This window comes from Schistocerca americana, chromosome 1 (genome assembly GCF_021461395.2).
Source record: "Schistocerca americana isolate TAMUIC-IGC-003095 chromosome 1, iqSchAmer2.1, whole genome shotgun sequence".
Lineage (NCBI taxonomy): Eukaryota > Metazoa > Arthropoda > Insecta > Orthoptera > Acrididae > Schistocerca > Schistocerca americana.
Window position 1 is genome coordinate 511445150 of NC_060119.1, and position 13329 is coordinate 511458478.

The 13329-nt window shown below is 42.5% G+C and overlaps 1 protein-coding gene across 1 annotated transcript in view; it reads left to right on the plus strand.

Moving 5' to 3' along the window:
• The window catches only part of LOC124604893 (chorion peroxidase-like), a 243605-nt gene that overhangs the window by 196544 nt on the left and 33732 nt on the right, over positions 1-13329 (plus strand). The window contains exons 8-9 of the mRNA XM_047136517.1: positions 1128-1206; positions 3467-3612. Coding sequence (XP_046992473.1) covers positions 1128-1206; positions 3467-3612 — 225 coding nt within the window. The remainder of the gene's footprint in view (positions 1-1127; positions 1207-3466; positions 3613-13329) is intronic.

Here is a 13329-nt window from a genome sequence, read left to right on the forward strand (position 1 = left end):
GGGAGCGTCATGTTCAGTGGCAAGAATACTGCACGCAAAAGAAAAAGTTTCGGGTTTTCGTCCCGGTAGGGAACATCGTTTTAACTTGACAGGAAGCTTCAAACTGATGATAATGTATCTCAGACTGTTATTACAAAAACTTCCACATGATCTGTTTCATACATTCAACATTCATAACCATAAATACATCGGCCACATACGTACGAATTTTCGAAAAGCTATTATCTCTCAAGTATTTATCTTTTATTACTGAGTGTGGCGTCGGCTCAGTAATAATTTTCGTACTTCACATTCAAAATTATGGATTCGATTCCTTTAGAAGCACTGGAAAAACTTAAGTGAGTGACAGGAGGAGGCTTAAATTGGAAAACTGACAAACGGCCACCAGTAGGTATTTGACAAGACATAGAAATCGAAGAAAATCGGATGGCAAACCACGTCACATTGTTTAAACAGTGAACACTTATCTACATTCTTATTTACACCTTATTCAAAATGTTGTCAGGCCAACTAATTTGATAGCCTCGTTCTGTGAAACTGTTACTTCGAAAAAAGAGATTCCATTCAACGTTTGTAGTCTTCACAATACGACAGAATCAAATAACATTCATTTTCCTGTACTCAAAGAGTTGGTCTGAACACTTAGCAGTTCCATGGGTTATTTATTCGCTGCTTTCTAATGGTGTGGACTGAACGAGTTTCAGTTAAAATCGCTGGGAGTTGCTCGTCTCTTAATCAGACTTATTTTAAAACAATATCGAAGTACATCTGCAGAAATATATTTGCAGGTCGCAGCAAAGACCACTAACTCCTTAAAGTACGCTATATTTATAAAACAGCATTTGGCCATGTTCAGTGTTTAAAATAAGTTTTCGTGCGATATTTACAAAACACAGTAGTTGTTAGCGAAATTTAAATGCATCGCGACTAATTCTTAGAAAAAATTATTGGTTCAGTAAAAAAACATCCAATCGTGTATTATTGTTATTTTTTCAAATATGCGATGGATAACCTCCTTGATAAACTTCTCGTATTCTGATATAATATCTTAATCACGAAATGAGAAAATATTTTAACAACAACCATCAAAATAACTATGTCTATCGGTTGCGTCTCTTCTTCCACAGGTTCCAGGGCACAGTATAACACACTCACTGCCGTGCTCGATGGAAACACGGTGTATGGAGTCACTGAGAAGTTTGCCAGGTAAGGTTTTTGTCGCAACATCTTACGCTTTACAACCTACAGGAAAAACATTCCTCCTTGGGCCATTACTAATGCTTCCGTTGTGCAAAGAAAGTGATATGAGAGAGAAAAGACGCGTTGTTCAATAACAATATCGTGTTTTGTATGTCTATGTACCATACGTAGTAAGCCACTAGGTGTATCACAAAAGTGTATTTACTCATCAATTAAAGGAAGACGAAACCACGAATAAAATACTTGTGTCACAGACATGGGGATCTATGCTTTAAAAGAACAAAAAAAAGTTACACAAGAATAAAACCGCTGTCAAACTATTACAAAAATGTCTTGCTTACGTGAAGCCAATGTAACAAAAAAATGTAGCTGTGATTACCCTGCATTGATCAGCGAGCAACCGACGGCGATTTTCTACTTACTGTCCTAAAATAGCGCAGATTGTTTGAGATTTGTGCTGTCGAAGAGCCTATGTTTTCACTAAAGGGGACACACAGGGAGAGCGGGAGGGAGCGGGGGAGGGGGGGAGGGAGAAAGAGGAAATATATCCTTTTCGTCCTCTATGTGTTGTCGAACTACTGTCCCATTGTAGAATCGAGGATCTTAGAGCCTAGGAAGTCCAAATTTGGAATATTTGCCCAGTAGGCTGGGAGTGGGTCTAATGGAATCTCACAACTCACCTGCGTGTAGTTGTACTCCCACAGTATCAATAACGAAAATGCTCTTTCATGGTACCTTTATTTTTCTTCTGCCTTCTGAAAAATTACGATCTGTAGCCTCACTAAAACGCAGTGCTTTGGTTGTCATCTATCACTTTTACTCAGATCACTTCTATTGAGATGAGAGAGCTCAGATAGCAATTCAATTTTATGAATTTCTTCTTCATCAAAGCCCTCGATTATTCAGTGAGTAAGAGGTTTTTCCCGCTTTCTAAGAGAAACATAAAGATTATTGTCATAAAGTTACCGGCTGCGGTAACAAAAGCATCACGCTCAGTTGATACTAATGATCCAACCTGTTTTTTCCTCAAAAGCAAAATTTTCTGATGGTTGACAGAAACAGTGGTTATCAATGTTTCATCGACACTGTATCCACCACAAGGAGTAACTTGCACTACTCACATAGTCTAACAAATAAAAAAACTCGGCAACATGTTGTTTATTGAAGCCCATAGCTTTCGATATCGAAGTATTTTCCGGAAATTGTAAAGAAACTTTGTTTGGAAACGCATATAACCAGTCCCAACCATATTTGTATCACCTTTGAATTTATGCTTCAAATTATTTTTGATTGCAAGATCGTATGCTAATCTCCGGACATCTTTCAGAGTTAAACCGGAAAGTCCACTCTCTAGTATTGAAATAGGATCGAATAATTTTTTCACCCTTGTTCTGAAAACACAAGCGGATATGTGCCTAATCGTCCCTTAATTGCCACTTCCTTAGCAGTTATTTTACTTGCCCTAGCCCTTTTTGATCTAAGTTACTTTGTGGAACATTGAAGGTCCTTGCAGCTTTCGAGAAGCCCATCCTAGCCTATAACGCTTCGTTTATTACCCCTTACATGACCTCCTGGCTGCATAATTGTCTATTTGTCTTCCTTTGGTAAGTTCTCAGCATATTTGACACCGACAAAGAAATCAGTTTGTATTGCAGTACTATATGGTCGGGTAAGACCGGGTACTGCCCCGTCTTGCCCCCGCTCAGCATACCCGGTCTTCCCCGAGTGCAGAGGTAATAAAAACAAAACAAATTGACGCTACTATTGAATAAAATCCCTATAGTTTGCTAGTGTATAAAAACTTACTAATAATCTAATATTCCTGACTAAATAGAGTTTTTATAAATGTAATGACTATGAAATAATTGCAGATTAAAAACAAACGAACATTAATCAGCTGATACCGTAAAACAAAGTTACCTTCAAAGGCGCAGTGAACTGAACATTCTTGACTATTGGAGTGTAATTCTGTATCTCTCCACCAGAGGGCATAAACAGTACATCAGAAACATGGTATCGGGTTTCATCCCACGACCCAGTCTTATCCCACTTTGTCCAACAGCTTTTCATTTATTAATTCTTATAATGTATCTCCCGTAACCACGAAATTTTTTTAATACCAACGAATAGTTTTGTGACGCTGACAGTAAAGATAAAATATTATAATGTGATCTTACGGTAGAAACATCCACAGGGCACAGCGCACATGTAAGATTTTTGGCACTATGTGGAGAAGGTCATCGTGTAACGTGCCGTCGTGTTACAGGCATCTACGCGCCGGCTATGGCGGTCTGCTCCGTATGAATCCCGTTTTCAATGAATATGGACTCAAGGACCTGCTGCCGCTCAAGCTGGACATCCCGGATGAGGGCTGCACGCGTCCCAACAGGTCCATGTACTGCTTCGAGGGAGGTCAGTTGTGCTGAAAGCACTATTTACAATGTTAACGCTAAGAGCTTTTAGATGCAGTAAGTAGATATCAAGACGATGGACAGTTAAACACTGATATAATTCCTGTCTGTGCGAGGTTTCGAACTTTAATAGCGCCAACTACTTATTTACAATCTACAGAAAAGACATATATGTTTCAAAGTTTTACTATTCTCCAGTCGCTAGCAATTTGTATATCCCTTTAGCAGCGATGTGGGAGTCGTTCGCAACGCCAGTTGCGTTGACAGTTTAAGAGGAACGCTCTGTTCCCCAACGAATCTTTGTAACAGTTCTGATGCGAATGCCATGAAATGCTTTCTTCAATTAGGAAACTCTGAAGTCACAGCCCCATCGATCGACCAAATCAATCGCAACTGGTCCCAGTCTGTGTTCCAAAAATGAACAGCTTACAGAATGAAGCGACGAAATTTTCTACATGACTTCCCATCATTTCGCAGGACAATGCTTGGGCGCATATGGCGCAAGTCTTGGTTTATTTGGTCGATCGATGGGGCTAGGAAGTGATATAACACCCAACACATGCCCCGATACTCCTTGGCCGTCTTGGTGCCTTCCACGAGCTCCACTGGTCCTATGGATACCCTCCTGAATGTTCCCCAGAGCGTAATGGAGTCGTCGATTGCTTATCTCCGTACAGGTGTCAAGGAGCTGTTCTCCTGGAAGACGTCGGAACTCAGGCCCTCTCATCGGCATGATGATGAGGGTATCTGGATTCATCAAACCACGCAACGCTCTGCCACTGCGCCAACGTCCAGTGTCGCCAGTCAGGTGCCCATTTCACTCGTAGTTGCCGATTTCTTGGCATTAACGATGGCACATGCTTTGGTCATCGGCTCGGCTGCGGATGACAATCGTTAGGAGTATTCGGTCACTGTGTATTCAGACACACTTGTACTTTGCCCAGCATTATAGTCTGATGATGGTTCCGCCACAGTTCGCCGACTGTTTTACCAGTCTGGTCAGTCTACGATGTCTGGCATCTGGTAATGAGGGAGACCACCCAATCCAACGCCGTTCGGACGTGGTTTCACCTTGATTTCGCCATGTGTTGAAGGCGCTCATCACAGCACTCCTCGAACACCGGACAAATGGTGTAATTTCCGAAATGCTCGTGTCGAACCTCCGGGTCATCACAATCTGCCCTTGGTCAAACCCAGATACACTATCTGATCAAAAGTATCTGAAAATCCCCAAAAACATTCGTTTTTCATACTAGGTGCATTGTGCTGCCACCTACTGCCAGCGACGTCAGTAATCATCAGACATCGTGAGAGAGCAGAATGGGACTCTTCGCGGAACTCAAGGACTTAGAAGGTGGTCAGGTGGTTGGGTGTCACTTGTGTCATACGTCTGTAAGCGAGATTTTCACACTCCTAAACATCCCTAGGTCCGCTGTTACCAACGTGATAGTAAAGTGGAAACGCGGAGGGACACATACAGCACAAAAGCGTACTGGCCGACCGCGTCTGTTGACTGGCAGAGACCGCCGACAGTTGAAGAGGGTCGTAATGTGTAACAGGCAGACATCTATCCAGACCGTCACACAGGAATTCCAAACTGCATCAGGCTCCACTGCAAAAACTATGACAGTTAGGCCAAACGACGCCTCGCTTGGTGTATGGAGCGTAGACTTTGAACGATTGAACAGTCGAAAAACGTTGTGTGGAGTGACAAATCACGGTACACAATGTGGCGATTCGATGGAAGGGTGAGGGTAAGGTGAATGCCCGGGCAACATTATCTGCCAGCGTGTGTAGTGCCAACAGTAAAGTTCGGAGGCGGTGGTGTCATGATGTCGTCGTGTTTTTCATGGAGGGGACTTGCACCCCTTGCTGTTTTGGGTGGCACTATCACTGCACAGGCCTACATTGATGTTTTAAGTACCTTCTTGCTTCCCAGTGTTGAAGAGAGATTCGGGGATGGCGACTGCATCTTTCAACACGACCGAGCACCTGTTCATAATGCACGGTCTGTGGCGTACGTGTTACACGACAATAACATCCCTGTAATGGACTGGCCTGCACAGAGTTGACCTGAATCCTATAGAACACCTTTGGGATGTTTTGGAACGCCGACTTCGTGACAGGCTTCCCGACTGACATCGATACCTCTCCTCAGTGCAGCACTCCTTGAAGAACAGGCCGCCATTCCCCAAGAATCCTTCCAGCACCTGATTCAACGTATGCCTGCGAGAGTGGAAGCTATTACCTGATTGAACGTATGCCTGCGAGAGTGGAAGCTATTATCTGATTGAACGAATGCCTGCGAGAGTGGAAGCTATTATCAAGGCTAAGAGTGGGCCAACACCACACTGAATTCCAGCATTACCGATGGTGGGCGCCATGAATTTGTATGTCATTTTCAGCCAGGTGTCTGGATACTTTTGATCACATAGTGTAGATCGCGTGCCTTCCCTATTCCATACACGGACAGGACGCTCACTGCTACTACATCCACCGTGCGTGTTTCTGACTAGCAGTCATTCCTCGCCAGGCGTCGCTGCTGTTGCGTGGACGGGTATTATCCATAGTAGGTCGGTGGTCATAATTTTCTGACTGATCAGTGTAAGCCAATGATGAAAATAGTAATTGGGATGCGAATTTTTATCTTTGGATTGAATCAAATAATGTATTTAAGTTAATTTCAAATACTTTTCTGCTTTCCTTTTATATGCGCGCCATAGAAGATATTTTACTGTTAATTTTAAAGTTAGGGAAGCTGATGATATTCTAAACATAACTTGTTTCAAAATGGAGAATCCACAGAATTTGTTGCCTTCAGAATGAAATGTTTTATGAATGACAGAGGGGTCGCAGACTTTACAGTATTACGTTAGGAGTTCTATTTGTGCAATCTATCTCATGTTTGTATGGTTTCGCTGTTTCAATTATACTAACGTACGACACAAATAATAGTATACCTACGAGATCTGGTTAAAAGATAACCATGATGCCAATCCTGAGCGGTCCATTCGGCATGTTGTTGGTCCCATCTATACCGCGCTGCATGGTGTCGTGGTTAGAAAGATGGACCCCGCCATGGCTGTCGGGAGTGAAGTTGGGCATCATGCAGCCTATTGTGCGCAGTTTGAGTCGTAACACGAAAAGCATTATTCCACACGGTGGCGTTGCAGCCAGGATTCCTCCGAGCCATAATCCGTAGGTTGCGGTCATCCGCTGCAGTAGTGGCCCTTGGGAGGCCTGAGCAGGCAATGTCATTCAAAGTTCCTGTCTCTCTGTATCTCCTCCACGTCCGAACAATGTCGCTTTGGTTCACTTCGTGACGTTCAGACACGCCCCTTGTTGAGAGTCCTTCCTGGCACAAAGTAACAATGCGGACGCGATCGAACCGCGGTACTGACCGTCTAGGCATGGTTGAACTACAGACAACACGAGCCGTGTACCTCCTTCCTGGTGGAATGACTGGAACTGATCGGCTGTCGGAAGCCTTCCGTCTATTAGGCGCTGCTCATGCATGGCTGCTTACGTCTGGGCGGTTTTAGTCACATCTCCGAACAAAGGGACTGTGTCTGTGATACAATATCCACAGTCAATGTCTATCTTCAGGAGTTCTAGGAACCGGGTTGATGCAAAACTTTTTTTGATATGTATATAAGGTTGTTCGAGTGCAGATTGTAGACACGTGGTTGACGACATATGGAAGTCTGGATCTGGCCATGATCCGTGCTCGGGTAGCCTAATGGTAAGGCGACCGCTTGTGACAGGCGGAAAATCTGGCTTCGAGTGCCGGTCAGGCACAAATTTTCATTTCGACACTCCAGTTGTACAGCTGATGATTGTCCCTATTTGCAATAGCAAATTTATTTAATGTATTATACAAAACAATTTTCTATTATTCATAAACAAATTTTGCATTTATCAATAACAACAGGACACATTTGTCTTTGATCATGCTGAAGAATTTGATAGTAAGTATAAAATAAATTGTTTTGGTTACGTAAGAGCGCACAAGTTACACGCCCAGCTAATTTTTTATTATTTATGAAATGCACTTTTTTCTGTAAGGATAGAAAATATGCAATGGACTATAGTTGAGTGATGTGCGATTCTAATTATGTGCCAAACAAACAACGAAACAAACAAAAATACGAATTTTCTCTCTTACGCATTCACTTACGTTTCTTTTTGTACTAATTATACGACTTCTGCCGGTAGTTCTATCATTTGCTACGTAATTTATGTAGTGTACTAGAACTACCGAATCGTATTTTTGGCAGAGTGCGGCTCTAGTTATAGCTCATACATTGCGACTCTTCCGCAGTCGCTTTATCGGTGTACGACAGTTTGACTACACAGATCTTTGTAGGCGTAGGACCTTGTTAGTTTCAACAGAGTGAGAAGGATGACGGACATTATCATCAGCACAAATGACTATTTGTAGTGCAAGCATTTGATTTATTTACGATTCAGAGCTCAAATTTATAATTATGAAGTATCCATTACAACAGATAGTCAATATGTATGATATATCATTGTTATAAGCCATTAAAAACAAAGAAGTTTGGAAGCGTCGATAAGAAAAATGAACTTCAGAGGCACTGCATAATGTTCCAATATCACCGCCTCTGAAATAAGCTCGTTTAATTTAATTTTATGTGTGCTTTATTCTACGTGATACTAGCTCGGATCTACAAAAGTTTGTTTACAATCACTTCGGCCAGGGGGCTGATTATGCCTGCAGAGATGGAGGGGTCCCAGAGCACGTCTTTCTACATTGTGGCGGTTGGTCTCAGGGGAGACGATCAGAAGGCTGACACGACTACATAACGCAATCACTTAGAGAGCAAAGGTAGTGGACAGATCTCAACAACTCTGCAGAAAGAATATCTAGAGCGCTGCGTAAAGAGTACTTGTAGCAATGAAAATACAGGCGACAGCGAGCACAGGCGACGAATAACTCCACAGACAACACTAGAGCACACGGCAGTAGCAGTGATAGCATACCACACGATAGCGATATAGGCGATGACAGATAAACTGAGTGAAGGCTTGATGTTTAATCCCCGGAGTGTCACGAAAACAAGTGTTCATTAGACAGTAACATTATATTGTAAGAGAAATCAAAGTTTCTGACAATAATAATATACAGAAAAACGGAAAAGAATGCTGAGGGTCTGTTACATGACGACCAGTGTGACCTTAGGAAAGATAAAGGCATCGGAGAGGCAGTCTGCCATTGCGCTTGACAATGGACGAAAAATCAAGACACGTTCACAGAATCTGTCAAGCTGGGAAAAGCATCGTCAACGTAAAACGGTGCAAGATAGTCAAAATACAGAGAGAAATAGAAGTAAGCTGTAGGGAAAGAAGGGTAATTCGAGAACTAAGAGGAAACAGTAGCATTAGATGCTAAGAAGGAAGTGCTCGGATTAGAAAGAGTGTAAGACGAGCGTATAGTGTTTCGCTTTAATGTTCAATCTATATATCGATGAAGCGACGACGGAAATAGAAGAAAGATTCAAGAGTGGGATTAAAATTCTCGGTGAAAGGATATCAATGATAAGATTCAATAATGACATTGCTGACCTCCGTGAAGGCGAAGAACTACAGGATTTGTTGAATGAAATGGACAATCTAATGAGTACAAAACGTGGATGGAGAGTAAAACTAGGAAAGACGAAACTAATGAGAAGTAGCAGAAATGAGAACAGCACGAAGCGCAACATAAAGATTGATAACCACCAAGTAGATGAAGTTAAGGAATTCTCCTACCTAGGCAGCAAAATAACCCATGACGGACGGAGCAAAGAGGACATAAAAAGTAGCGTAGCACAGAAAGAAACGGAGAATTCCTGACCAAGGGATATCTACTAGTATTAATCGAAGGCCATAATTCGAGAGACTATACGTTCGGAGCACTGCATTGTATGGTACTGAATCATGGACTGTGGAAAAACATGAACAGGAGAGAATCGAAGCATTTGAGATGTGATGATACAGAAGAATGTTAAAAATTAGGTTGACTAATAGGGTAGGTAGTGAGGAGGACCAAAAATGGTTCAAATGGCTCTGAGCACTATGGGACTCAACATCTAAGGTCATCGGTCCCCTAGAACTTAGAACTACTTAAACCTAACTAACCTAAGGACATCACACACATACATGCCCGAGGCAGGATTCGAACCTGCGACCGTAGCGATCGCGCGGTTCCAGACTGAAGCGCCTAGAACCGCTCGACCACACCGGCCGGCAGTGAGGAGGTACTCTGCAGAATCGGCGAGGAAGGGAATACATGGGAAATGGAAATGAGCGTTCGGCATCATTGGCCCGGAGGCCCCTTCCGGGACAGATCCGGCCGCCATGGTGTAGGTCTTATTACATTCGACGCCACATTGGCCAACCTGCGTGCCGGATGGGGATAAAATGATGACGAAGACAACACCCAGTCCCTGAGCGGAGAAAATCCCCGACCCAGCCGGGAATCGAACCCGGGCCCGTAGGATGGCAATCCGTCACGCTGACTACTCAGCTATTGGGGCGGATAATACATGGGAAGACCACTGACAAGAAGAAGGGACAGGATAACAGGACACGTGTTAAAACATTAGGGATTTACTTCTGGTACCAGAGGGAGCTGCAGAGAGTAGAAACTGAGAGGAATACAGAGTTTTGGATACATCCAACAAGTAACCAATTATAAAACTACTGCCTACGATTTCTTCTTCTGATAGCAATTGCTGGTGTGCAGCTGTTGCAGTCCATGTTACTGTGGTCTGTGTCTTCACAACTTGTAACTTACAAGTACTGCTTAAGACAGACGTACAGTCACACCATCTGAGCGCGTCAGGCTTAAACTATCGCTGACGTCCTCGCCCTCATAGACGAGCAGTAGTAGATCGTGTGACCGTTATCCAAGAAGAAGAGGATCAATGTCTTTCTGACGTACTCCCTCCCAGACAGTATCAGTGTTGGCTTTCTATAACATTCTCTCCTGTCTTCCTATTTTCCTGTATTCTTAACACATAAGTTGTTAATTTTAAGAATTTTGGTTTCCTAAGTAGCAAGCTGAAGATGAACTGATAGAGAAAGTGTATGAGGAAACTGAAAGGGTAATGCAGTATGTAAAGGGGGACGAAAATATGATAGTCATGGGCGACTGGAATGCAGTTGTAGGGGAAGAAATAGAAGAAAAGTTTACAGGAGAATATGGGCTTGGGACAAGGAATGAAAGAGGAGAAAGACTAATTGAGTTCTGTAACAAGTTTCAGCTAGTAATAGCGAATACCCTGTTCAAGAATCACAAGAGGAGGAGGTATACTTGGAAAGGGCCGGGAGATATGGGAAGATTTCAATTAGATTACATCATGGTCAGACAGAGATTTCGAAATCAGATACTGGATTGTAAGGCGTACCCAGGAGCAGATATAGACTCAGATCACAATATAGTAGTGATGAAGAGTAGGCTGAAGTTCAAGACATTAGTCAGGAAGAACCAATACGCAAAGAAGTGGGATACGGAAGTACTAAGAAATGACGAGATACGTTTGAAGTTCTCTAACGCTATAGATACAGCAATAAGGAATAGCGCAGTAGGCAGTACAGTTGAAGAGGAATGGACATCTCTAAAAAGGGCCATCACAGAAATTGGGAAGGAAAACATAGGTACAAAGAAGGTAGCTGCGAAGAAACCATGGGTAACAGAAGAAATACTTCAGTTGATTGATGAAAGGAGGAAGTACAAACATGTTCCGGGAAAATCAGGAATACAGAAATACAAGTCGCTGAGGAATGAAATAAATAGGAAGTGCAGGGAAGGTAAGACGAAATGGCTGCAGGAAAAACGTGAAGACATCGAAAAAGATATGATTGTCGGAAGGACAGACTCAGCATACAGGAAAGTCAAAACAAACTTTGATGACATTAAAAGCAACGGTGGTAACATTAAGAGTGCAACGGGAATTCCACTGTTAAATGCAGAGGAGAGAGCAGATAGGTGGAAAGAATACATTGAAAGCCTCTATGAGGGTGAAGATTTGTCTGATGTGATAGAAGAAGAAACAGGGGTCGATTTAGAAGAGATAGGGGATCCAGTATTAGAATCGGAATTTAAAAGAGCTTTGGAGGACTTACGGTCAAATAAGGCAGAAGGGATAGATAACATTCCATCAGAATATCTAAAATCATTGGGGGAAGTGGCAACAAAACGACTATTCACGTTGGTGTGTAGAATATATGAGTCTGGCGATATACCATCTGACTTTCGGAAAAGCATCATCCACACAATTCCGAAGACGGCAAGAGCTGACAAGTGCGAGAATTACCGCACAATCAGCTTAACAGCTCATGCATCGAAGCTGCTTACAAGAATAATATACAGAAGAATGGAAAAGAAAATTGAGAATGCGCTAGGTGACGATCAGTTTGGCTTTAGGAAAAGTAAAGGGACGAGAGAGGCAATTCTGACGTTACGGCTAATTATGGAAGCAAGGCTTAAGAAAAATCAAGACACTTTCATAGGATTTGTCGACCTGGAAAAAGCGTTCGACAATATAAAATGGCGCAAGCTGTTCGAGATTCTGAACAAAGTTGGGGTAAGCTATAGGGAGAGACGGGTCATATACAATATGTACAACAACCAAGAGGGAATAATAAGAGTGGACGATCAAGAACGAAGTTCTCGTATTAAGAAGAGTGTAAGACAAGGCTGTAGCCTTTCGCCCCTACTCTTCAATCTGTACATCGAGGAAGCAATGATGGAAATAAAAGAAAGGTTCAGGAGTGGAATTAAAATACAAGGTGAAAGGATATCAATGATACGATTTGCTGATGACATTGCTATCCTGAGTGAAAGTGAAGAAGGATTAAATGATCTGCTGAACGAAATGAACAGTCTAATGAGTACACAGTATGGCTTGAGAGTAAATCGGAGAAAGACGAAGGTAATGAGAAGTAGTAGAAATGAGAACAGCGAGAAACTTAACATCAGGATTGATGGTCACGAAGTCAATGAAGTTGAGGAATTCTGCTACCTAGGCAGTAAAATAACCAATGACGGTCGGAGCAAGGAGGACATCAAAAACAGACTCGCTATGGCAAAAAAGGCATTTATGGCCAAGAGAAGTCTACTAATATCAAATACCGGCCTTAATTTGAGGAAGAAATTTCTGAGGATTACGTCTGGAGTACATGGTAGTATGGTAGTGAAACATGGACTGTGGGAAAACCGGAACAGAAGAGAATCGAAGCATTTGAGATGTGGTACTACAGACGAATGTTGAAAATTAGGTGGACTGATAAGGTAAGGAATGAGGAGGTTCTACGCAGAATCGGAGAGGAAAGGTATATGTGGAAAACACTGATAAGGAGAAGGGACAGTATGATAGGACATCTGCTAAGACACGGGGGAATGACTTCCATGGTACTAGAGGGAGCTGTAGAGGGCAAAAACTGTAGAGGAAGACAGAGATTGGAATACGTCAAGCAAATAATTGAGGACGTAGGTTGCAAGTGCTACTCTGAGATGAAGAGGTTAGCGCAGGAAAGGAATTCGTGGCGGGCCGCATCAAACCAGTCAGTAGACTGATGACAAAAAAAATGTAGTTTTAAGTTTACAAGGTACAACGTTGTTAAACATTGCCAAAATAATAAGAAATCAAATGACCTTATGTACTGAGACTGCGAAAACGTAAATGTCTTAGTCACAAGCTGGTAAGTGATT